The sequence below is a fragment of the Lichenostomus cassidix genome, chromosome 3, assembly GCF_008360975.1.
Source record: "Lichenostomus cassidix isolate B80296 chromosome 3, HeHo_3.0, whole genome shotgun sequence".
NCBI classification, from domain to species: domain Eukaryota; kingdom Metazoa; phylum Chordata; class Aves; order Passeriformes; family Meliphagidae; genus Lichenostomus; species Lichenostomus cassidix.
Genome location: NC_139483.1, coordinates 113,226,789 through 113,246,167, shown reverse-complemented (window position 1 = coordinate 113,246,167; position 19,379 = coordinate 113,226,789). Strand labels below are relative to the sequence as shown.

Here is a 19,379-nt window from a genome sequence, read left to right as displayed (position 1 = left end):
AAGTGCTTGTGTCTGCCCAGGCCTCAGCATGGTTAGCATCAGCTCCCATCAGTCCAGGTGACATTCACAGGTGTTCAACACACCAGTACAGCACAGCCTGAACCTGCTCCTCCCAGGTCATGAAGACACCCTGGCCCCTGGCAGCCCTCAGCACAGGGAAGAACAGGAGGAGCAGCGCCCTCAGGGCTCACAGCCAAGGAAAATGTGGGGGTTCCAGACTCCATGAGCTCGGGGCACAGCAATTCTCACCACAGGCAATGCAGCAGACGCAGTATCATGCATGCTTACACATGGCACCCACCCAGCACTCAAATGAGAACGGTAAAAAACTCAGTTTATTTCTCTATAAAGGCAGAGCTTTCCTTTAAAAACCAGTTCATTTCACTCGTGAGAGGGTATGGGGCTGAACTGCAGGGGCAAGGCCTTCATCACGCACTGCTCCAGGCCAAGAGCTATTGCTCCCTGAGTATGTACACTCCCTGCACTAGGCAGGCTCAGAGCACTCGGGGTGGTCCTGCATGGCCTGGGAGTGAGCAGGATGAGGAGCATGAGTCCCCCAGCCCAAGCTGGGAGCAGCTGCAGCTCAAGGCAGTTCATGCAGCTGTTGCAGCAGCCTGTGCACTCCATGGCAGCAGCGCCAGCAGCCCCTGTGCCGCAAGGGCAGTGCCAGGGCAGGGCAGGCACTGGCTAGCCCAGGTGCAGGCACAGGGTGAATCCTGAGTAGCTGGTCCGTTGTTGCAGAGATTTGGCTTAGCCCAGGGGAGTCTTGGGGCCAGCAGTCTTGGGGCCAGTGGTGGGGAGGTCTCCAACCCCTCCCAGCACCGTCCAGCTGTCCAGGGGCTGCCCCAGGTGGTAGCACAATAGCTGTGCTGTAGGAGAGCTCAACTGGGGCCCAAGAGGTGTTAATTCTGAAAAGTGAGAGGAAGACATGGACCATGAGGCATATGCTGGGAGCTCAGCACAGCCTGCAAGGGGAAGCAGACCTTCCCAGGTAAGCATCAGCCTCCCTTGCCTTGCAGAGGACATGTTGGGGGATGAGCTGATGCAGCACTGAAGGAACTTACCTGCTGGGCTGTGGGATTCCCTCCCCAGCTTCTCCATGCTGCTTTGGAAGAGAACACAGCATCCATCATACCCCAAGCACATCCTCCTGAGAGACATGGCATGCTCATGACCCTGACAAGGCAGGAATGGCACAGCAGCACCAGGCACTGGGAGTGCAGAAAGCCCTAAGACGCCTTGCTACCAAACTCCATCCCCAGGCCAGCCTATCCCAAGACTGCAAAGCTGTATCTCCTTCCCATCAGGAGCCCCATGTCCAAAGGGGTGCTACTTCATCAGGCTACACAAACAGCTCCAGTCTGAGCACCACTGGTTGCCACGTGACACTGGCTCAGCTCAAATTCAGACCTGGCAGACCCCAGCTGAGTGCCTGCTGCCATGCACATGGAGAGCTGCCATGCACATGGAGAACAGCCATGATGGAATGGGCTTCTCAGGCTCACCACCAGCACTTCTGCCAACCTGCAGGTTAATCCTCTGCTGATTGACTGTTCCATCAGCTCCCCCCCAACATAAGACACACATCACCAAGCTCAGCCCACAGCCCCAGTCCATGCAGAAGTCAGCATGATCACGCCTCCATCCTGGTCCAACCCCAGGGAAATCAGTGGGAGAAGAAGGACAACTCTGAGTCCCATTTGAGAAACATGTCTGGACAGGCTGGCCTCAGCTAAGACTGGCAGAAACAGAGTAAGAAACATCTCTGGATGCATCCTGGGGGTCAGTAGCTGTCTCCCGCATCTCTGCTGCAAAAGATGGACTGCATGGTCTGTCCCTCCACCACTCAACCTTCTGTTCACTTGAGCTCTCAGCTGATAGAGGCAAAGAAAGAGCAGGAAACCTCCCCTTGGTTCCATGCAGTTCTCCTCCATGATCCCACCATGCCCATGGCCCCAGCAGCTCCCCTTGCATGGAGCACGGAGAAAGAAACAAGACAGTTCATCAGAGACATCCCTGAATGCAAGCAGCAGCTCACCACCTACCCAGATAAGGTTTCGCCGACATTATCATCTTCCTCCTCCTCCTCCTCCTCCTCCTCCTCCTCCTCCTCCTAGCAAGCAAACAAACAAAAACCCACCATGATATCTCACTGCATGGTCAGGTCTCTGCCAGGAGCAAGGCTGGGCTGCTCAGAACCTGTCTGGCCCTTTCACAAGACAGTCACTCCCCAGGCACAGCACAAAGGGCTCTCACAGGCAGTGGGGGAAAAGACTGGAGTGCTGGGCTGCCAGAACCTGCTGGGCTCAAGTACACAAGGACAGATAGGCCATGGCTCATCCCACATCCCATACCCCCTCCAGGAGCAATGCCCCAAACACAAGCTGTGAGCATGGACCATGCTGACACAGCTGCTGACACAGTGCACCTCTGCCCAGGGACAGTGGTGGGTAGGCACACCCTGCAGCTGAAGGGGCAGGCAGAGACTACCAGGAGCAGGCTGCACACAGGTACAACCCCAAGCATTGCCAGGCTCGACCCACACTGGAAGCATGAGGCCAAGGACCAAGCATCCAGAAGCTCCCAGGCAGGGACATAGTGAGACCAGCATAACAATGCTCCAATTGCTGTGGCCATGCAGGAGGTGCAGTGCAGATGGGCTGGGTTGAGCCTTAGCTCAGGCTGGCAGGATGATGATCCAAGGGTCCTCGCCTTCAGAGGCAGCTCTCACCCCCAGCCATGAAACCAGGTGTGCAGCACAGGTCCCAGGTTCCTGTGCGACAGGGCCGGCAGAGCAGGGCTGAGGCTGCAGCAGAACTGGGCCTGACAGCAGAGCTCCTGAAGCACAGACACCAAGGAACTTCACCTGCTGTATGAACCACAGAGCCCAGTGCACCACCTCCCATCAGGCTGCCATGTGCAACGGGGGCTGTGCAGGTATCAACAGGGTTCTGGGAGGGCAGGAGCAGGGAGCTGTGTAAGGGTCACTCTGTTCCTGCCCTAATTCCAGACATCCCTGGGCATGGGCCTGACTTGCACATACTGTACCCCAAACTGGTGTCTGAAGGGAGTGCTCCCTTTTGGGGCTGGCTGATGGGGTCTGCCGGGCTCACTGCTCTCCAAGACACATGAAGGGTGAAAGGGTTGTTCCTGCCTAGAGCCTGGGACAGGGCAAAAGCAGCTGTTAGTGCCTGCAACCTGGAGAAAGTCCAGCTGGGAATGTACAGGCAGGACTGTGGGCGAGGAACAGGGTACCCCTGCTGTGCTGGAGAGAGAATGCAAACAAGGGTAAAGGATCACCACTCAGGGCAGGCACCACCAGGCCCTGAGCTGGGCTACAGCTCAGCAATACACAGCAGTTAAGCATGGGAGAGCAGGTACATCTCCAACCCCACCCCAGCCTGAGATGGGGGAATGGCAGAGAACACAACCACAAGGACAACACTCCCTGCCTGGTGTGTTTCACCAGCCAGGCAGCAAGCCATCTCCCCTCCACACAGCCCAGGACAGGGTCTCACACCAGAGACATTTATCCCAGAGCTATGCAGAGGGACACATCTGAGAAATTCCTCCTACCGGCATGTGTTGCTTCCCAAAGATCCAGTGCCATCTGAAAGGCCTGGGCCACAGTCAGAGTCACAGCCTGGGCCTGTGAACATGAAAGAGAGGGAATGCCTGCTTCCATCTGGGTCCTCAAGCCAGGATAACCCCGCTGCCATGAAATCTGAGACCCCACAGCATCCCTTGCTGCCTTTCCCTGCAGAACACACAGATGGAAGGCCAGAGCTCAATTCTGAGTCCTGTCTGCCGCTGGGGGCCAGTCACCCCCAAGAGCAGACCTTCAGGAGCTGGGACAGGAAGCCCTCAGGAGCTGGGATGGGAATGGGGAATGCCCCTTTGCTCACTCCCTGTCTTTGCAGCACCTGTTCTCTGGCTCCAAATCCAGCTGAGGTTCACAGAGGTAAGGGCCTTCTTTTGCTGAAGGAAGAGAAGGCAGGCCCTTGCTCCCACCCTTACCTCACAGAGTCAAGAGCAGAAGGCAAGTGCTTACAATCTTCTTCTTGGGTGAGAGGAAGGCATGGCACTCCAGTGCCCCATTCTCCTGGCTCTGGGCAACATAAGCAAAGACTTTGTTCTGCAGTTTGTCTGTTGTGCAGTAGGAGATCCTGTGGTCAGAGAGGAGCTGTCAGAACAAACCGGGACCCCAGTACAGGACTTCTGCTGCACTCCCAGCACATCAGCAAGCACTGCTGACAACCTGAGGCTTTCACCTGCCTGAGCTGACTAGGCAGCCCAAACCCCTACCAAGGGCCAGAGGCTGCCTGGTATGTGCAGCAGGTAAGAGATCACTGCAGCCACAGGCACTCCCTCCTGTGCCCGCCTGTGTGGCCTGTAGTTTTCTGATGGCCAGCTCAACCCAGTGTGTGAACTCAAGCACTGGGACAAGAGGAGCACAGAAGGGTGGGTGACTGCCTCCAAGGACACAGCTAGAGGCCAGGCAGAGGGATGGTCTGACCTGGCACATCACCTCTGGCAGTGAGACCTAAATTTTGCACCAAAGAGATGTCCTGTCTCTGTTTCCCATCTAGCCACTAGACTGCACACTCACTGCCCTCACACCCAGCACCCACAGACACCTAACCCAGCCAAAGGACAGGTGGCAGGAGAAATCAACATCAGCTCTTACAGCAACTGCCTTTAACTTGCCCAAGTAAGCTGCAGTTTCTGGCATCCTGCAGCCAGAAGGGTGGTCCCAGAGCAGGGGAGACAGACATGCAGTTCTGTCCTGGGGGGCTTTCCAACCACCAGCCTCAACATCCTCCTGCTGAATGCCAGGAGAGACAAGCAGGGCACAGGGAGATGATGGATGGGCGGATGAACTCAAGGCCACCCAAGGACCCTGCATACACTCAGCTTCAGGCAGTGCTGGGGGCATAGCAGAGAGAGAGCACAGGCCTCAGGGAGCCAAGGAAAGACCTAAACTTAAAGGTACTGCTGACAGAAGGCCCAACCCTCCCTGACTGCTCAAATTCCCGTTAGTCTCCAGCTGGCTGCTGGGGAACACCTGGCCCACCCCCATGACATGCCCACCTGTAGATGGAGATGTTCTCCACCATCTCCTTTGTGTCCGCATCCTGCAGTGAGATGCCCTTCGGAGACACTGTCAGAATCACTTTCTGAAACTTGCGAGCTCCCACCCGTGCCTGGCAGTGGAAAGACACCAGCAATATCTGCAAACCTGGCAAGGGCCTTCGCCTCACCCCCTGGCTGGAAGGAGCCCCCCCAGACTCTGCACAATATAATTCACTTGGGACACTTGCTGCAAAGGCTTCTGCTGTAGGGATGGCACAGCAGAGCCTGGCAATCAGGCCTGCCCTGCACGGAACACTCCTCAAATCTGTTCACACTACTGCCACGCATACAGAAAGGGACAGACCTCACCTCCCCCAGTACTTCACCCTCCTCTCCATGCTGTGGCAGGCACAGCTCTGCTTCCAGCTGGGTTCAGGTCTGGGAGCAGGTGGCCGGGGCTGTCCTGCAGGAAGGCAGCTTCCCCACAGCACACAGGCAGACACCAGCAGCCTCCTGCGTAGCACCCTCCTCTTGGGAAGAGCACAGTCCCTCACTGGAGCTCAGGGGTAGTACACAGTCACATGCCAGAGTCCAGGGGCTAGGCTCTGACCCCAGCACAGCAGGGCCCCAGGACTAGGTCTCACCGTGGCCACGATCCTGCGGATGGCGGCAGCAGCCATGTCTTCTCCTTTTGGTTTTTCTACCAGTGTCATGCCCAGATACTTGAGGGTGAAGCACATTCCCTCAAGCAGTGGCTCCTGCATATCGGCCCAGCTCTCCGGAAGCTCTGCAAAGACAAAAGCCCTTAGAAGCCATGTGCCAGCAGCCCCACAACTAGGCCTGGAGAAGCCACCCCGCCCATAGCTCCCAGCAGCAGTGTTGTTCCCTGCCCCCAGCAGGACACTTTCCTGACTCTGTGACACTCTCATAAGAGGAACAGGAGTGGGCAGTTCACCCTTGAAGCTTTAGTCCTCCAGCCCTGGAAGTCCAGGCTCTGTCAGCACAGGCAGACAGCTCCAGCATATCTGCACAGGGCTGAGGATGCTGCAGCCCTCTTTGCTGTCTGCAAAAATCTTGCGTTTCTGGGTCTCATCTGTTTCATCACAAACAAAATGTTCTCTGTGGTGCATTCCTCTCATCCACCTGAGCTGCTGGCACACCTGAAGAGCAGCAGCATTCATTGCCACACTGAGATCAAAATCCCCAGATTGCCCCAGTGCAAGCAAAGCCAAACCCCTTGGCATCTCATTTGCAGCAGCAGGCTGCCAGGGCAGGGGCAGCTTAGTCAGCACTTGTGATCCAAGCTGGGGTGACTGGGAAGCAACTGCACCACAGAAATGCTGTGTCAAGAAAGAGCTGGGAATTGTCAAGGTGTGTACTGTTCATGCTGAGCTAATACTTTTCAGGGTTATTTTCAACTCTTCCCTGGGATTTGCTCCCTGAGCATTACTGGCACACTTGCAGAAGGGTCCAACTCATAATTGGAAAAATCTGAACCCACAGGGAAATCAGGAGACCTTATTTGCACAGCATATTCTTGCACAAGTGACAACTGTCAGGGAGCCTGCCTGGTGCCATACAGACACCAGTGACCTCCACCCTGGGCAGCAGAACCCTGTGACTCCAAACTCTCAGGACAGTCCACGTATGCCAGGCCTGCCAGGGTAAGCACTGCTGCTCCAGCAAAGCTTTGGGCAGCTGACTGAGAACAGCCAGACATGACCCTCCTGTGCCACAGGGTGCCTGTGGGGTCATGGAATCATGGAGTGGTTTGGGTGGGAAAGAACCTTAAAGCTCATCCAGTTCCACTCGCCTTCCACAGGCATGGCCACCTTCCACTAGACCAGTCCAGCCTAGCCTTGAACAGTTCCAGGGATGTGCCCGTGGGTCGCTCTTGGATTCTGCCGTGCCGCAGACAACACGGGCTCGCATGGCAAAGGACCAAGCGCGGCGGCCCAAGGGGACCGAGGTCCGCGGAGGCCGGGGAGGTTCCCGGTGCTGTCCAGCGTGTTCCAGCGCCTGGCGCGGCCGCCCGGGCCCGTCAGTCCCCTGGCGCGGGCGGCCTCGATTCACAAGTGGGGCATGAGGCGACAGACCGGGGAGCGGGGCATGGAGGCCCCGGCGAGCAGCTGCAGCGCCGCCGTGCCTCGAGGCCGGCAGTGCCCCGGCCCCCTCGGCCTGATCCCCGACCCCCTCGCCTCCCCTATCTCGGCTACCCCTACGGCCGCCCCCGCCCCCCCTAGTCCTCCAACCCCCTCGGACTGCCCTGCAGCAGGCAACGGCCGTATCCTTGGCCCGACTGCGCCGAGCTGCGGGCTCCCCGCCCGGAGCGATGCATGGCCCCGACCCCCGCCTCACTCCGCACTCACTGCGCCGCCGGCGGAGACCTAGGCCATGGCGGGAGAGGCGCGGGCTCCGCAGCACGGCGCGCCCCGCCGCCCGCAGCGCCTCCATAGCAAAGCCGGGATCAAGCCGAGCCGAGCCGGACCGATCCCTGTCGGTGTCGCGGGGGGGGTCGGTCCCCGCGGGCTCGACGCACTGGCGTCAGCGCGGTGGAGGCGGCGGGGTTGCCGCGGCAACAGAGGCGGGGCGAGGCGGGACCCGTGGCGGCGGCGGCAGACGCAGCGGAGCGGGCCCGTGGACCCTCCCAGCCCGGGCCCCGGCCCCGGCCCCGGCGTAGGGCGCGATGCAGTTGCGGCACGTGCGGACCTTGCTGGCCCCGCAGGTCGGGCCGGGCCGGGCCGGGCCGGGCTGGGGGGAGCGGGCTGCGGGGGAGCGGGCCGGGTTGGGCTTGGTTTGGTGGAGCGGCCCTTACCGGTCTGGGGCGCGTAGCTCCCGGTCTAGCGGCGGCGCTGAGGCTGTTGTGTGACTGCTGAGGTGTGCGTGCCCAACCGCTGAGCAGTGTGTATCCGCTGAGCTGCGTGTGCCCACTGGGGCTGTTGTGTACCCGCAGGACGGGACGGCGCGGGTGACCTGCATGGCCTGGTCCGCCAGCAGTGCCCGATTCGCCGTGTGCACCGCGGAGCGCGTAGTGTTGCTCTACGACGAGCAGGGCGAGCGGCGCGACAAGTTCTCCACCAAACCGGCGGACGCCAAGGTGAGCGGGGCCGGGCCGAGGCGTGGGCCGGGCAGCGCTGGGGCAGCCGACCTTCCCGCGTTCACACAGACCCTCTCCGCAGTATGGCAGGAAGAGCTACACGGTCAAAGGCATGGCTTTCTCCCCGGACTCTACCAAACTGGCCATCGGGCAGACGGACAACATTGTCTACGTGTATAGGATCGGCGAGGAGTGGTGAGTCTGCGGTGGGGTCCAGCGCACTCCATTCCGCCCTGCCATGGGCTCTCTTAGCCTGATCCTCGCCCTGGCACACACTGCAGCATCCATCACCTGACCCACAGGGAGCCAATTAGGTGTCCATGGGGAGCAGCGGGTGAGGTTTCCTCGGCAGGGCCCTTGAGTGGAGCCCTGGCTGTGTATGCAGCCAGCTGGAGCCCATGTTGCCGCCCTGTGTCACAATTTTGGAGCCGTAGCACACACCTGCCCCACTGCAGCCTTATTTGCTGGCATGAGTTGTGCTAAGGGCACTCAGAAAGGCAGTTCTCCAGAGTTTTGGGAGCTCAGAAGTTGGGGTCTTTTTGATTTTTTGTCTAAAGTTGTGATAGACAAGCAGCATGCAAAACCTCAATGGCCTATGTTTGGCAATACTAAACATACAAACTGCATACGAACAGTAGGGTGAACAGAATGTGCAGTGTTGCCAGATTTGCTAATAGCAATTTTTTTTACATTTTCCTGCAGGGGTGACAAGAAGGTGATATGCAACAAATTCATCCAAACGGTGAGACCCAGACTTCTGTTTGACTCCATTTTCTCCAGCATATGTAGGAAAAGACAATGAGAGGTCTCTCTTCTCATACGCACAGGTGTACTTGGCCCAGCTATATTTGATCTTTAAAGATCTTAAGAGAATCTCTAAATTCTGAGGCACATATTGCTCATCAAGCTTCAGAAGTCTCCTAATGCCTGGGTACAACACAATAGCTAATTGCTGAATGATCAATGCAGTCAGTTACAAAACTTTAAGGACTACTTTAGGCATCAGCGGACAGAATATTTTAAGGGAGTTGAAAGGGAAAAATACGAGAGACTCAGAGCCCAACTATTTTTCACAGGTTGGTAACTCTAAACTCTAAGATTCCTTATTAAACAAAATGGAATGTGCGCACATTTCAAACTGCATTCACAAATATCCACATGCTCAAATGCCCCAGGTTTGTGATTTCAGTCAGGTTTGCTCTTTGGTCACCTTCATGTTCTGCTGCTTTGGCTCTGCCTGCCTGTGTTAGAGAGCAATCTGCCCAGTAGGTGTTTGTCAAGGGATGGTGTTTGCCATCTGGAAAAGGCAAAGATGTTACGAATTCCTTGCACAGAAAGCCATTGGAGTGAGAAAATACAGTGCACTGTCTATTTCTACCTTCAGAGGCGAAAGTCCAGCAGCTGCCCAAGGCTTTCCAGGCAAGTGCCACCCCCATGTTCTCTGTGTCACCAAGAAAGTTCTCTGGAGGGTAGGAGGAATTATCCTCCATGGCCAAATCCCCAGAAGACTTAGACAGAGCTGCTCCTGATGGAGTTGCTGGCTTCTCTGTGCCAGGCTTTCTCAAGCTGTCTCTCAGGTGAAGGACAGCCTCAGCCCCTGGGTCAAAAGCCTACATCTCAGAGTTGGGCCGTGGCCTACCACTGTGGCTGCTCTGACTGCTCTCTCCTGGCTGCTGGAGGGAAGCCCAGGGAATTCTGTGGCTCTGCCAATTGGAAAGCTGCTAGTCAGCTTCTGTTTCTCTGTGGCTGAGCTGCTGCACTGAGTGATCATGAGAATAGAGTGTGATGAGGAAATGAGAGCAACAGGAGCTTGGTGTCTATTTGTCCCTTTCCTGAGCAGGGTGGCTATGCCAGGTGTGGGCACCTGTAGTATCCCTACGGTGAGTCTCCCTCCCTTTCCTTTTGCACCGCTTGCTGCCTGCCCCTCCAGCTGCCTGCCTGGTGGGGACCTGCTTGCCTCTCACAAGCTCAGATGCTGTCCATGGCACGCATATAGGTTTTTGCATTTTTCATGTAGAAATTCAGTAATTCTTTTCACTCTTTCTCTCATTTTCCCATGCCTTTTCTACCATTCGTAACACAATAAATCCTTTTTTTTTCTGGTTCTTTATGCATGGGATTTTACTGCTGTGTTTGGCTTTCTCCTGTAACTAAATACTGTTACTTAAAAATTTCTTATGTGTTCAGTTGTCGCTGTTGAGCCGCTAGCAGAGTAAAGAAGCACCAGTTCTCAGTGGCAAGAAGGAAAAAACCTTTATTGTTTTGATTTCATCATATATATAGAGTTTTCAAAGGTCGCCCAGATTGGTCGGTCAGAAGCCTCCCCCTAGGCCTGATTGGCCAGGCCTGCACCGTCCAAGTCTTGGGACACTGTTCCAATAACATCCAAACTTTATTTATAAAACACAAAAGGAATTCTCATGGGAAAAGCCTGTGCTAGCCACATTCAGTCAATATGAGAGATCGTTTATTGAGCCCTTTCCCTCTCCTGTCACTGGGCACTCTTACGTACCCAGTGATCACAGTATGTGATCACACTGGCAAGCCAAGCCTCCTGCTCAAGGGCCGGGAGGACAAGCAGTCAGCACATCACCACTATGCAAGGCTTGTTCCCAGGCTTTTGTTGTGTTAAACTGAAAACAAGAGTCTGGCAGAAAATGAGGTAAATACACAAATTCCTGGGAAATGGGTAATGAAAATGGGTCTTGGTTATTGGTTGGACGTTTAAATTATGAACAGTTTGGTTACCTTTGGACATTTTGTTGCCTGATTGTAGCTGTGTTTACTGATATGAATGATCAGAGTGCAGATAGAAGATGAGGTGAATAAATGAGGGCATATATGTATCTAAAGCTTAAAATGGGACTGAGCAGCCAGTGAGGCTGGTTGCTGGTGGCATAGTGCCAAACACCAGCCTTTTTACTGACCAGAGTTCTGCAGGATAGATGTGAAGGGCTTTCATAAACTTTTTTGACGCTCTCTTACAGTTGGGTTTTGTGGTCAGCTTTATTCATCCTGACCCCACCTCACATTTTGAGAATACCTTTGGTTTGCATTTAATGAGCCTATTTCTACCTGACCTGCTTGGTAGCATCTAATAACCAACCATCTTGCTTGTCAATGAAAAAATAGAGACTATTTCTGATTCATCAAATGAAGATCCAATATACAAGTATTCTCATAGCTACTACAGAAGTTGGCACAGTCAAATTATTTTTGTATTTTTTACTTGTTGCAAAAAATCTTTTAAAACAGCCATGATTTTATACATGCACTGATAGCATGTGGCAAGCCAAGCACCTGCTCAGTAGTACTCTCAGAAGAGCTCCAAACTGAACACATCCATACAACTTTGCTGCCCTCCTTTAGTCCTCCTGAACTCAATTACTTTGCCTCAACTCACTATTATCTAACTTAAGCTTCTGCATGGAGTAAGGCTTGTCCAGTAGCTTCAGCTACTGTAAGGCCTGGCCAAATGCCTCCTGCCTGAGTGGTGTCTGTTCATGAACTATTTTAGGTGGCATGGAAGCTGATTAGGTTGGAGCTCTTACCTCTCTTTTTACCTCCTCTTTGGCAGAGTGCCGTGACCTGCTTATTGTGGCCAGCAGAGAATGTCATTGTCTTTGGTCTTGCTGAAGGAAAGGTAAAGAAACTTGTTATTTGCATGACTTTCTTTCCCTTCCTGGGTATGCCAGGGTCTGCAAGTGGCTGGGCTATGGGATAAGAGACATAACTGGGTGCCACAGTAGTAGTAACAGAGGGATTACACCATGGACTTGAATTTTCTGATTCTCAGTTAGTCCCTGGAGATTCTGTTGGATCATTTGGATCTTTCCCCAGGCCTCTCTAGTGACAGGGAAATGTGACTCCAACTTTTCCACTTCTACAACCTACTGAAAAGCAATGAGCTTGCTGTGATTTCTTTCACTGGTCATGGACTGAACCTCTGGGAATATTACTTACACAGGGGGAGATCCACCTTCTACAGACAAAAAGCAAAGTTGATCAGATTCTCTTTCTCAGGTCCGTTTAGCAAATACAAAGAACAACAAGTCTTCCACCATTTATGCGACAGATTCCTACGTGGTGTCACTAACTTCCAAGTGAGTATGGCATTGCTTTGGCCTGCTCTGCTTTGGCTCAGTCTCCCACCTGCTGCTGGCCTGGCATAACGGGCCATTATGGGAAGTTGCCAGTGTTCTTTTGCTGTTAGTTACTTGTCAACATAATAACAAACTGTTCTCTCTAGAAGAAATTCCTTCCTAAAATCTGGTACCTGGCTGTGCCACACAGGCACTCTGGTTGTTCCTCAAACACAGTTGAGTTTGAAAGTCTCCATGGGCTTACTCATATACATAGATGTATTTGAAGCTGTGACTTTATAAGGATTGCATTTGTCAGCTTCACATAGCTATTTACTAACATTAATCAAGTTTAAGGGCTAAAAAAGGTAAGAACATTCTGCCAGATAAAACTCTTGACAAGGCTCTAATTAGGAAAGCAACCCTAAAAGTGTAATTTAAAATTATTCTTATTAATAAAATTTCCTTTTAGCTGCTTTAGTATTCTTTATCAAAAAGAAAAATTAAGATGTTTCATTGTCCTAGGAGTGGGATTTTCATTAAATGCTGTTGTTCTGGTGACATATGTGATTGCTGGGTTGTGACAGTGTCCATAGAATTTGTATTCTGTTCTTGAATCTTCATCACTAAAAAGTGTTTTTCTGGGTACATGATCTTCAGCCTGTTTCTTCTTCCTTGCTTTCTTCTCCCTGCTTGTGTCCAGAAGTACAGGGCATCAATGCTGTAAAAAATGGACTTAGGCCTGGAGTTTTTGCCCAGATGTTTTTTGCCTACATTGTGTTTCTTTTAGGGATTCCCAGTATCATAATACCCAGCCTCACTTCTGGAACAATTCCAGTGCGAGGGCTGTTTGATACACTTTGCTGTAAGCACTTCTGAGCGGAGTCATTATTCCACTGAACATCACTTAGCTTCTCTGGGTTTTAGTAATACAGAAAGTTGTTTATTGTAATTTCACATGATGAAGCTACTTAACTGGCTGCTCTCCACTCTCTGTACTTTTGTCTGATTTGTTTTTACAGACAGTGGCACAGATACTCGATATTATTCTTGTCTTTGGGGAAGGTTCCTGGATCAGTGATGACCCTGGGAATGGCTGCTCTGGGCGGAGATATGAGTATAAAGATGCAAGTCTTACTGCAGCATTGTATCATCCTGTCTATTTTTCTGCAGTGTGTCCGGTAGGGGAATCCTGTCTGGCCATGCAGATGGAACCATAGTGCGCTTCTTCTTTGCTGATGAGGGCTCAGGTGAATCACAGGTATCAAAGATCATTCTTCAGTGAGCAGAATTCCTGTTTGCATAGCCTGCTTCCCAGCTCCAGAGCTCTGGAAAGGGATCAGGCTGTGGAGGAAGTGCAAGTCTGGAGAGGAGCTGCAGGCTGTGCTTGCTAGTGAAGGTTTTGGGAAGCACTGATGAAGGCAGAACGGTGACTAGATGCTTTGGAATGCACTGAGGGCAGTGGTAAGGGGGGAATTCATGTTTTTGTGTATGAGGCATAAGGCTGTTCAGGTGTCTGGAAGGATCTGATGTTCCAAGTGTCCAGGAGAATGATGCTCAAAGAGGTGTGGTTCCATGGAATGGCTATTGTAATCTCTGCACTAAGCAGTGTGTAGTTACCACAGTTAATATTGAATTTCAGGCTCACATTTTGTCCTTGGACACCCAGCACTTTTCTGAGCCTCCTCCTCTGCCAGGAGTCTCTCTGTGCTTCAGGCTGTGGTGAAGGGGATGTTGTTCTCAGATCTTTTTTCTCCACCTGAAGCAGTTTGAGCATGGCTCCTCTCTGCCATGATAACCTGAAGGCCCATTTATACTCTGCAGGGTTGGGAGTTCAGTCCCAGTCTGGTTAATGATATTAGTCTTCTTACTGGCATCAGGAATCTTCTCTCACAGTTAAATAAATGTAATAGTTGATACATCTCTCAGTTCTGTTTTCTGTCTTCCTACAGACTGGACAGGCAGACAAAGATGTCTCTGTGAACTGGGCTTTACAGAAGGTCCTATACTGATCCCACTGGGATAGCTGAGTACAGAGGCTGGTTGGGGGCTAGGGCCATTCAGGTGTTCAGGGTGTTCTTGTCTGTTGTAGGGCAAATTGGCAGTGCATCCCTGTCCTCCTTATGCCCTTGCCTGGGCTTCCAATGGCATTGTGGCTGCAGGCTGTGACAAGAAGATCGTTGCTTATGGGAAGGAAGGCAGCGTGATTCAAACCTTTGACTACAGCCGGGACTCATCGGAGAAGGAATTCACCACAGCAACCACCAGTCCCGGTGGCCAGTCCATTGTCATTGGCAGCTATGACAGGTACCATGTCCCTGATGGAGAAGTCTTCTCTTTATAGTCCTTCCTCTGTCAGCCGTACACAGTTTTTCATGTCTTTCCTATCTGCTCTCTGACAGGTTGCGGGTTCTGAACTGGAGCCCACGCCGCAGTGCCTGGGAGGAAGGCAAGCCCAAAGAAATAGCTCACCTATACACCATCACAGCTTTGGCGTGGAAGAGGGATGGCTCACGGATCTGTGCGGTTTGTATCATCAGTCAGGAGCCCTGAACCCTCAAGTCCCATAGCTGGGTCACCCTTATCCATGTTTGTGCCTGGAAGCAAAGTGGTGTGGTACAGGGACAGCTTTGACTGTGGTCATACTGATGTGGTAGCACCATCAGCCAGGGGTACAGTGCAGATGCTGAGGCTGAGACCTTACGCTAGGAAACTACTGCAGTCATGTGTGCAGAGTGTGAAGCTGTAAAATCTTGTGGCTGTTGGTGTGATGGCTTGCTGGTTGCAGCAGCACTCCTCTTTTCTGAGAAGCGTAATGAGGTCAGCATAGCTCCTCCAGAGGAGTCTCAGGAGCATTCTTTCCTCTTCTGTGAGAAGCCGTATACAAACTGACCTGCTAATTAAAGAAGTCTGTGTTTCTGTGCTGTGTTTCCAGTTCAGCATGCTCTTTTGTCTGCTTTCAGCTGTCGAGCCTTAATTTGCCTTTCTCTAAAGTCAGATAATTCTTTAAATCTCTTTAAGTTAATCTTTCTGCCTATTTTTCTGTAGTAAGTTGAATAACTCAAAACACTTAAATTATTTAGGAAATTATTTAGGAAATATGCTATTTACAACTTTTGTTTAATAATTTTCGCATATTTTTGTGTTCAATGATCAAGAATCCTTGAAGTATTTTCAGACCAAAAGTTACTGAACATGTGAACAAATACTTGCAGAGACAGGAAAGGGGCTAATGGATAGGAGATTAGTGAAAAAATGGGGATGTTACACAGAAAGAGATAAAGCTGAAAGGATTTTGCTGGGAGGGAGGAGAGATTGCGAGGCTGGGAGAGGGAGAAATGAGAAACAGAAGAATAATGGGGAAGATGGGGGTAAAGGTGGTTTTTAACCCCGCCTCCTCCTGTCCTGGATTCATGCCAGTGTTTGGTGGTCTCCACTTTTCTGAGAATGGCTCAATCTTTCTGATGTCTCAAGAAAGTCAAAATAGGGCTGGTCCTCCTGCATCTAAGTGCTTGAACCTTGTTCCCCAGAACAGCTAGGACTGGTGTGTTTGTGTCTGACCTCTGATCTTCTTCATGTAAGCAGAGTCTGGAAAATCTCTCCTTAACAGAGTTCACTGACCACACAATGTGTTTTTGTCCCCAGGGTACGCTGTGTGGAGGAGTTGAACAGTTTGACTGCTGCCTTCGCAGAACCATTTACAAAAATAAATTTGAAATTACATATGTGGGACCAAGCCAGGTGAGAGAATAGCTAATGAGGTATGAAATTCCTGATGAAAACAGGATGTTTGCCAGAACTAGACATGCTTGGAATTCTGCACCTACAGTTTGCTCATACCAATTTGTCAAGAAGGGCACAGGGGATATACCAGGGACAGGGCTAAGGTTGGGTGGGAATTGGCTAGGATAAAAGGCCATGGAGTTAATGTTCTGCTTTGTGAATTTGTGTGAGGTACCTCTGTGCCAAGTGCAGACTCCTGAAGTGGTTTAATTTCGGCTAAATTTACCTTGTTCAAAATGAGGCAGTGAGGGTAAGCTGGCAGCCTGGGCACCCCGCTACAATCAGGAGAGAGACTGCAGGACTCTTCAAAGAGGGCTTATCCTTGGGGGCCAGGGTGGGCCTCCAGATGGGCTAGTAACTTGTAAATGGCAAAAGTAAGAATCTCGGGTGTCTACTACAGCTGTCATCCCATGCAAAAGGAATGGTAAGGTCTTTTAAAAAAGCAGAGTGAAGTGATGTGAGGGGATGCCTAAATATCCTAGTATCCTCTGTTGCCTAGTCTTCCATGGGGCAAGAAGGCTGTGCTGTTCCTCTGTGCATGGCCTCATATTGCTTTTTCTCATTTTCTCTAGGTCATTGTGAAGAACCTCTCAACAGGAACTCGAGTTGTGTTGAAATCCCAGTATGGTTACGAGATTGATGAGGTGAAGATCTTAGGGAAGGACAGGTATCTGGTGGCCTATACCTCAGACACGTTACTGCTGGGTGACATCAGCTCCAACAAACTCAGTGAGGTACTGGAAAATCAGTGGCATTTTTGAAGTGTCAAATGCTTAACTTGGTAACTCAGAGGATATGATTTCTGCATGGGAACAATACCTCTATTTTCAAAGAATCATAGAATAATTCACGTTTGAAGGGGCCTTGGGAGGTTTCTTATCAAACTTACTGCCCAAAGGAAGTTCAGTATTCAATTCAGATGCTGTTACTCAGATCCCCTGGTTTCTCTAGTCACCTGTTCCAATGCTTTACTGTCCTCATGGAGGAAAGCCTTTTTCCTAAGTCTTGCTGATATTTTGACTGCTGTTTTATGACCACTTCTCATCCTTTCACTCTGCATCTGCCAGATAAAGCCTTGCACCACCATATTAGAGGTTTCTTAAGCCTTCCCTCCTCCAGACTGAAGAAGCCAAATTCCTTCAGCCTCTTCACATCAACCGTCTTGATGGCAGTCTGCTGAACTTGCTCCAGTTTATTAGTCTTTCTTGTACTTGGGGGCCCGCATCTGGATGTTTTACGTATATACATTCCAGATGGGAATGTACAAATCTTTGTGTGTTTAACAAAACAAAACCAAAAATAGGTCAGAAAACCATCCATGCCTGCATCCCACATCTTATGCCAGTGCCATTTCTGGTAGCAGAAAACACAAAAATTGTCCATCCCCGAGCCTCACAGTGTACTGAGTGCTGAGCCCATGTGCTGAGCTTAGAAATGCAGGCCATAGGCTAATGTCTGGTAAAAGCATTAAATAGGCTTCAAGGACATACTTGCTTTGTTCGCAGAGATATCACATACTTTTCATCAGACTAATGGTGAGCTAATCAATCTCTCTTGTAGCAGGATCTCTGACTGGAGATTTGAGCTGGAGAATGCTGATGCTTAGTAATATAACTGAGAATCTGGCCAGACTGAAGCTCCCAGGTTTCTCTATATCTTAACGCACAGAGTTTTTGTTTCAATTGCACAGCTCTACTCACTTCTCAGAAAGAATAGGGCTGTGAGGTATCCATTTGTTATCTTCTTGTCTCACTGGAGTTTTGTTGAAGCAGTAACTTGTAGTTCATACTCCAGGAGGGAAGAGGACTGCTGTAGCCTTGGCTTTCAGTTTTCTGCTTCTCTGGCCACTTGTCTGCTGTTATCACAGTAGCTATTGTATTATATCCAGTGCTCTACTCAAATTGCCCATCAGTTGTTCCCCCACTGCCACTGTGCTGATTAGTCATTGCTAGCATGACTCCAAAAAAAAAGGTTTCAGCTACGTGTGGTGGTGTGGAATTTCTGCCCCCACCAGTGGTAGCAGTGATTCTGTGGCTATGATTAACAGAGGCAAATGAGTTATTAGGGTGCTTTTTGTAATAGAGCTGGGCTGGGGAAGGTGGAGAAGTGCCTATGAAGGAATAAGACAGAGGGAGTACCTTGATCACGTGAAGGCCTCTTGTTCAGAAGGCAGTAATATACTATACACAGAGAGCTGGAGTCTGAAGCTGAATCTAAAGAAAGGAGAGGAATGTGTGAAATTTGCAAGCTGGGAATGACTGAAAAACACTGTTGGCAGCTAAAGTGATGGAACACAATCCCTTGTGCAATGTAACTCTTGCTGTCTGTTGTGAGAGCCGAAAGCTGGACAGTGGGCCCCAGCACCTGCAGACTGGTCCTGGTGGATCTGTCAGCCTCACCCTGTGCCGTTGCTTTGCAGGTGGCCTGGCAAGGATCTGGAGGGAATGAGAAGTTCTTCTTCGACAATGAGAATGTACGTAGGATGGGACAGAATGCTCCCCATGAATGGTGTGTAAAGCTGTCTGTACACCAGCAGGAAAAATGTCCCTGGGGTTTCTGGAAGACCCTGTTTCTCGGCAGTTTTCTGGACTTAGCCTCTTCATGCAGATCCCAGTCTGCTTCCTCCCTGTCTTTGCCTTTTCCACATGCCAGGTACAAAACAAACTCAGCATGTGGACTGACAAGTTATATAAGTCATAATCCTGAAGAAGAGAGAAGCAATAAAAGAGCAACAGCCAGAGACAGTGTTAGAGATACAGGATACAGCTGTCATGGGGACAGCTTGACTCCTGCAGGACTGATAGGCCCACAACTAAAATCCCCAATCTTCAGGAAAAGCTGTCAGTCACAGCAAGAAACCAAGGACAGCTCCTTAGTCATCTCAGTGTGTTTGAATTTAGATTTGTGTGCAGCAGAGTTCTTTTCTGCACCCCTCACTGGCAGGTGTGGGTGTTTGTGTGGCTTTTTTCTAAGAGTGCATTCTCCTCTTGCCACCAGGTCTGCATGATTTTTAATGCTGGAGAACTGACACTAGTGGAATATGGGAACAATGACATTCTGGGGTCTGTCCGCACAGAGTTTGTGAACCCTCATCTGGTCAGGTAAGGGCTACATGTGCTTCTGTAGCTAACACAGGCATTTAGTGAGACTGAGCTCAGACATACAACCTTGAAAGTATCCCTCTCTGTAGAACACAGCCCCCAGACACTGGGGCCTGAGTAACCCACTTCTCACAATGACCAGCGATGGGTTTAGCTGCCAGGTTATTGGCTGTCAAGTTTTAGAAACACAAGAGCCTCTTTTCCTCTGATCCATGCTTAGTGCAGCCTGCCGTGGTTGTTGCT

The 19,379-nt window shown here is 51.1% G+C and overlaps 2 protein-coding genes across 11 annotated transcripts in view; one reads left to right on the top strand and one right to left on the bottom strand.

Annotated features, from left to right (window-relative positions):
* Nucleotides 1-317: 317 nt before the first annotated feature.
* Nucleotides 318-8,027, bottom strand: LOC146440600 (low density lipoprotein receptor adapter protein 1-like). Of its 4 annotated transcripts, none has more exons than XM_085057367.1 (9): nucleotides 7,889-8,027; nucleotides 5,718-5,860; nucleotides 5,092-5,204; nucleotides 4,052-4,166; nucleotides 3,577-3,649; nucleotides 3,049-3,161; nucleotides 2,046-2,092; nucleotides 1,065-1,105; nucleotides 318-908 (listed from the first exon to the last, which is right to left on the bottom strand). In XM_085057367.1, exons 2-9 carry the CDS (start codon nucleotides 5,835-5,837, stop codon nucleotides 751-753), a joined length of 780 nt encoding a protein of 259 aa, XP_084913493.1. In that variant the 5' UTR covers nucleotides 5,838-5,860; nucleotides 7,889-8,027; the 3' UTR covers nucleotides 318-750. The 4 variants fall into 4 exon arrangements, with proteins under 4 accessions (XP_084913493.1, XP_084913494.1, XP_084913491.1 ...); XM_085057368.1 differs by lacking the exon at nucleotides 7,889-8,027 and adding an exon at nucleotides 7,443-7,656 and having other exon boundaries at nucleotides 1,065-1,147; nucleotides 2,046-2,095; XM_085057365.1 differs by lacking the exon at nucleotides 7,889-8,027 and adding an exon at nucleotides 7,443-7,656.
* The window catches only part of IFT172 (intraflagellar transport 172), a 37,907-nt gene continuing 26,177 nt past the window's right edge, over nucleotides 7,650-19,379 (top strand). For 3 of the 7 annotated variants that reach the window (XM_085057343.1, XM_085057345.1, XM_085057342.1), the window contains exons 1-13: nucleotides 7,651-7,798; nucleotides 8,027-8,170; nucleotides 8,253-8,365; nucleotides 8,873-8,912; nucleotides 11,748-11,813; nucleotides 12,194-12,273; nucleotides 13,426-13,513; nucleotides 14,345-14,559; nucleotides 14,655-14,778; nucleotides 15,898-15,993; nucleotides 16,608-16,769; nucleotides 18,455-18,508; nucleotides 19,033-19,136. In XM_085057343.1, coding sequence (XP_084913469.1) covers nucleotides 7,760-7,798; nucleotides 8,027-8,170; nucleotides 8,253-8,365; nucleotides 8,873-8,912; nucleotides 11,748-11,813; nucleotides 12,194-12,273; nucleotides 13,426-13,513; nucleotides 14,345-14,559; nucleotides 14,655-14,778; nucleotides 15,898-15,993; nucleotides 16,608-16,769; nucleotides 18,455-18,508; nucleotides 19,033-19,136 — 1,325 coding nt within the window. In that variant the 5' untranslated portion in view covers nucleotides 7,651-7,759. Of the gene's footprint in view, nucleotides 7,799-8,026; nucleotides 8,171-8,252; nucleotides 8,366-8,872; nucleotides 8,913-10,010; nucleotides 10,051-11,747; nucleotides 11,814-12,193; nucleotides 12,274-13,425; nucleotides 13,514-14,344; nucleotides 14,560-14,654; nucleotides 14,779-15,897; nucleotides 15,994-16,607; nucleotides 16,770-18,454; nucleotides 18,509-19,032; nucleotides 19,137-19,379 lie in introns of those variants that run through there. The other 4 variants (XM_085057349.1, XM_085057348.1, XM_085057344.1 and 1 more) reach the window with 3 other exon arrangements.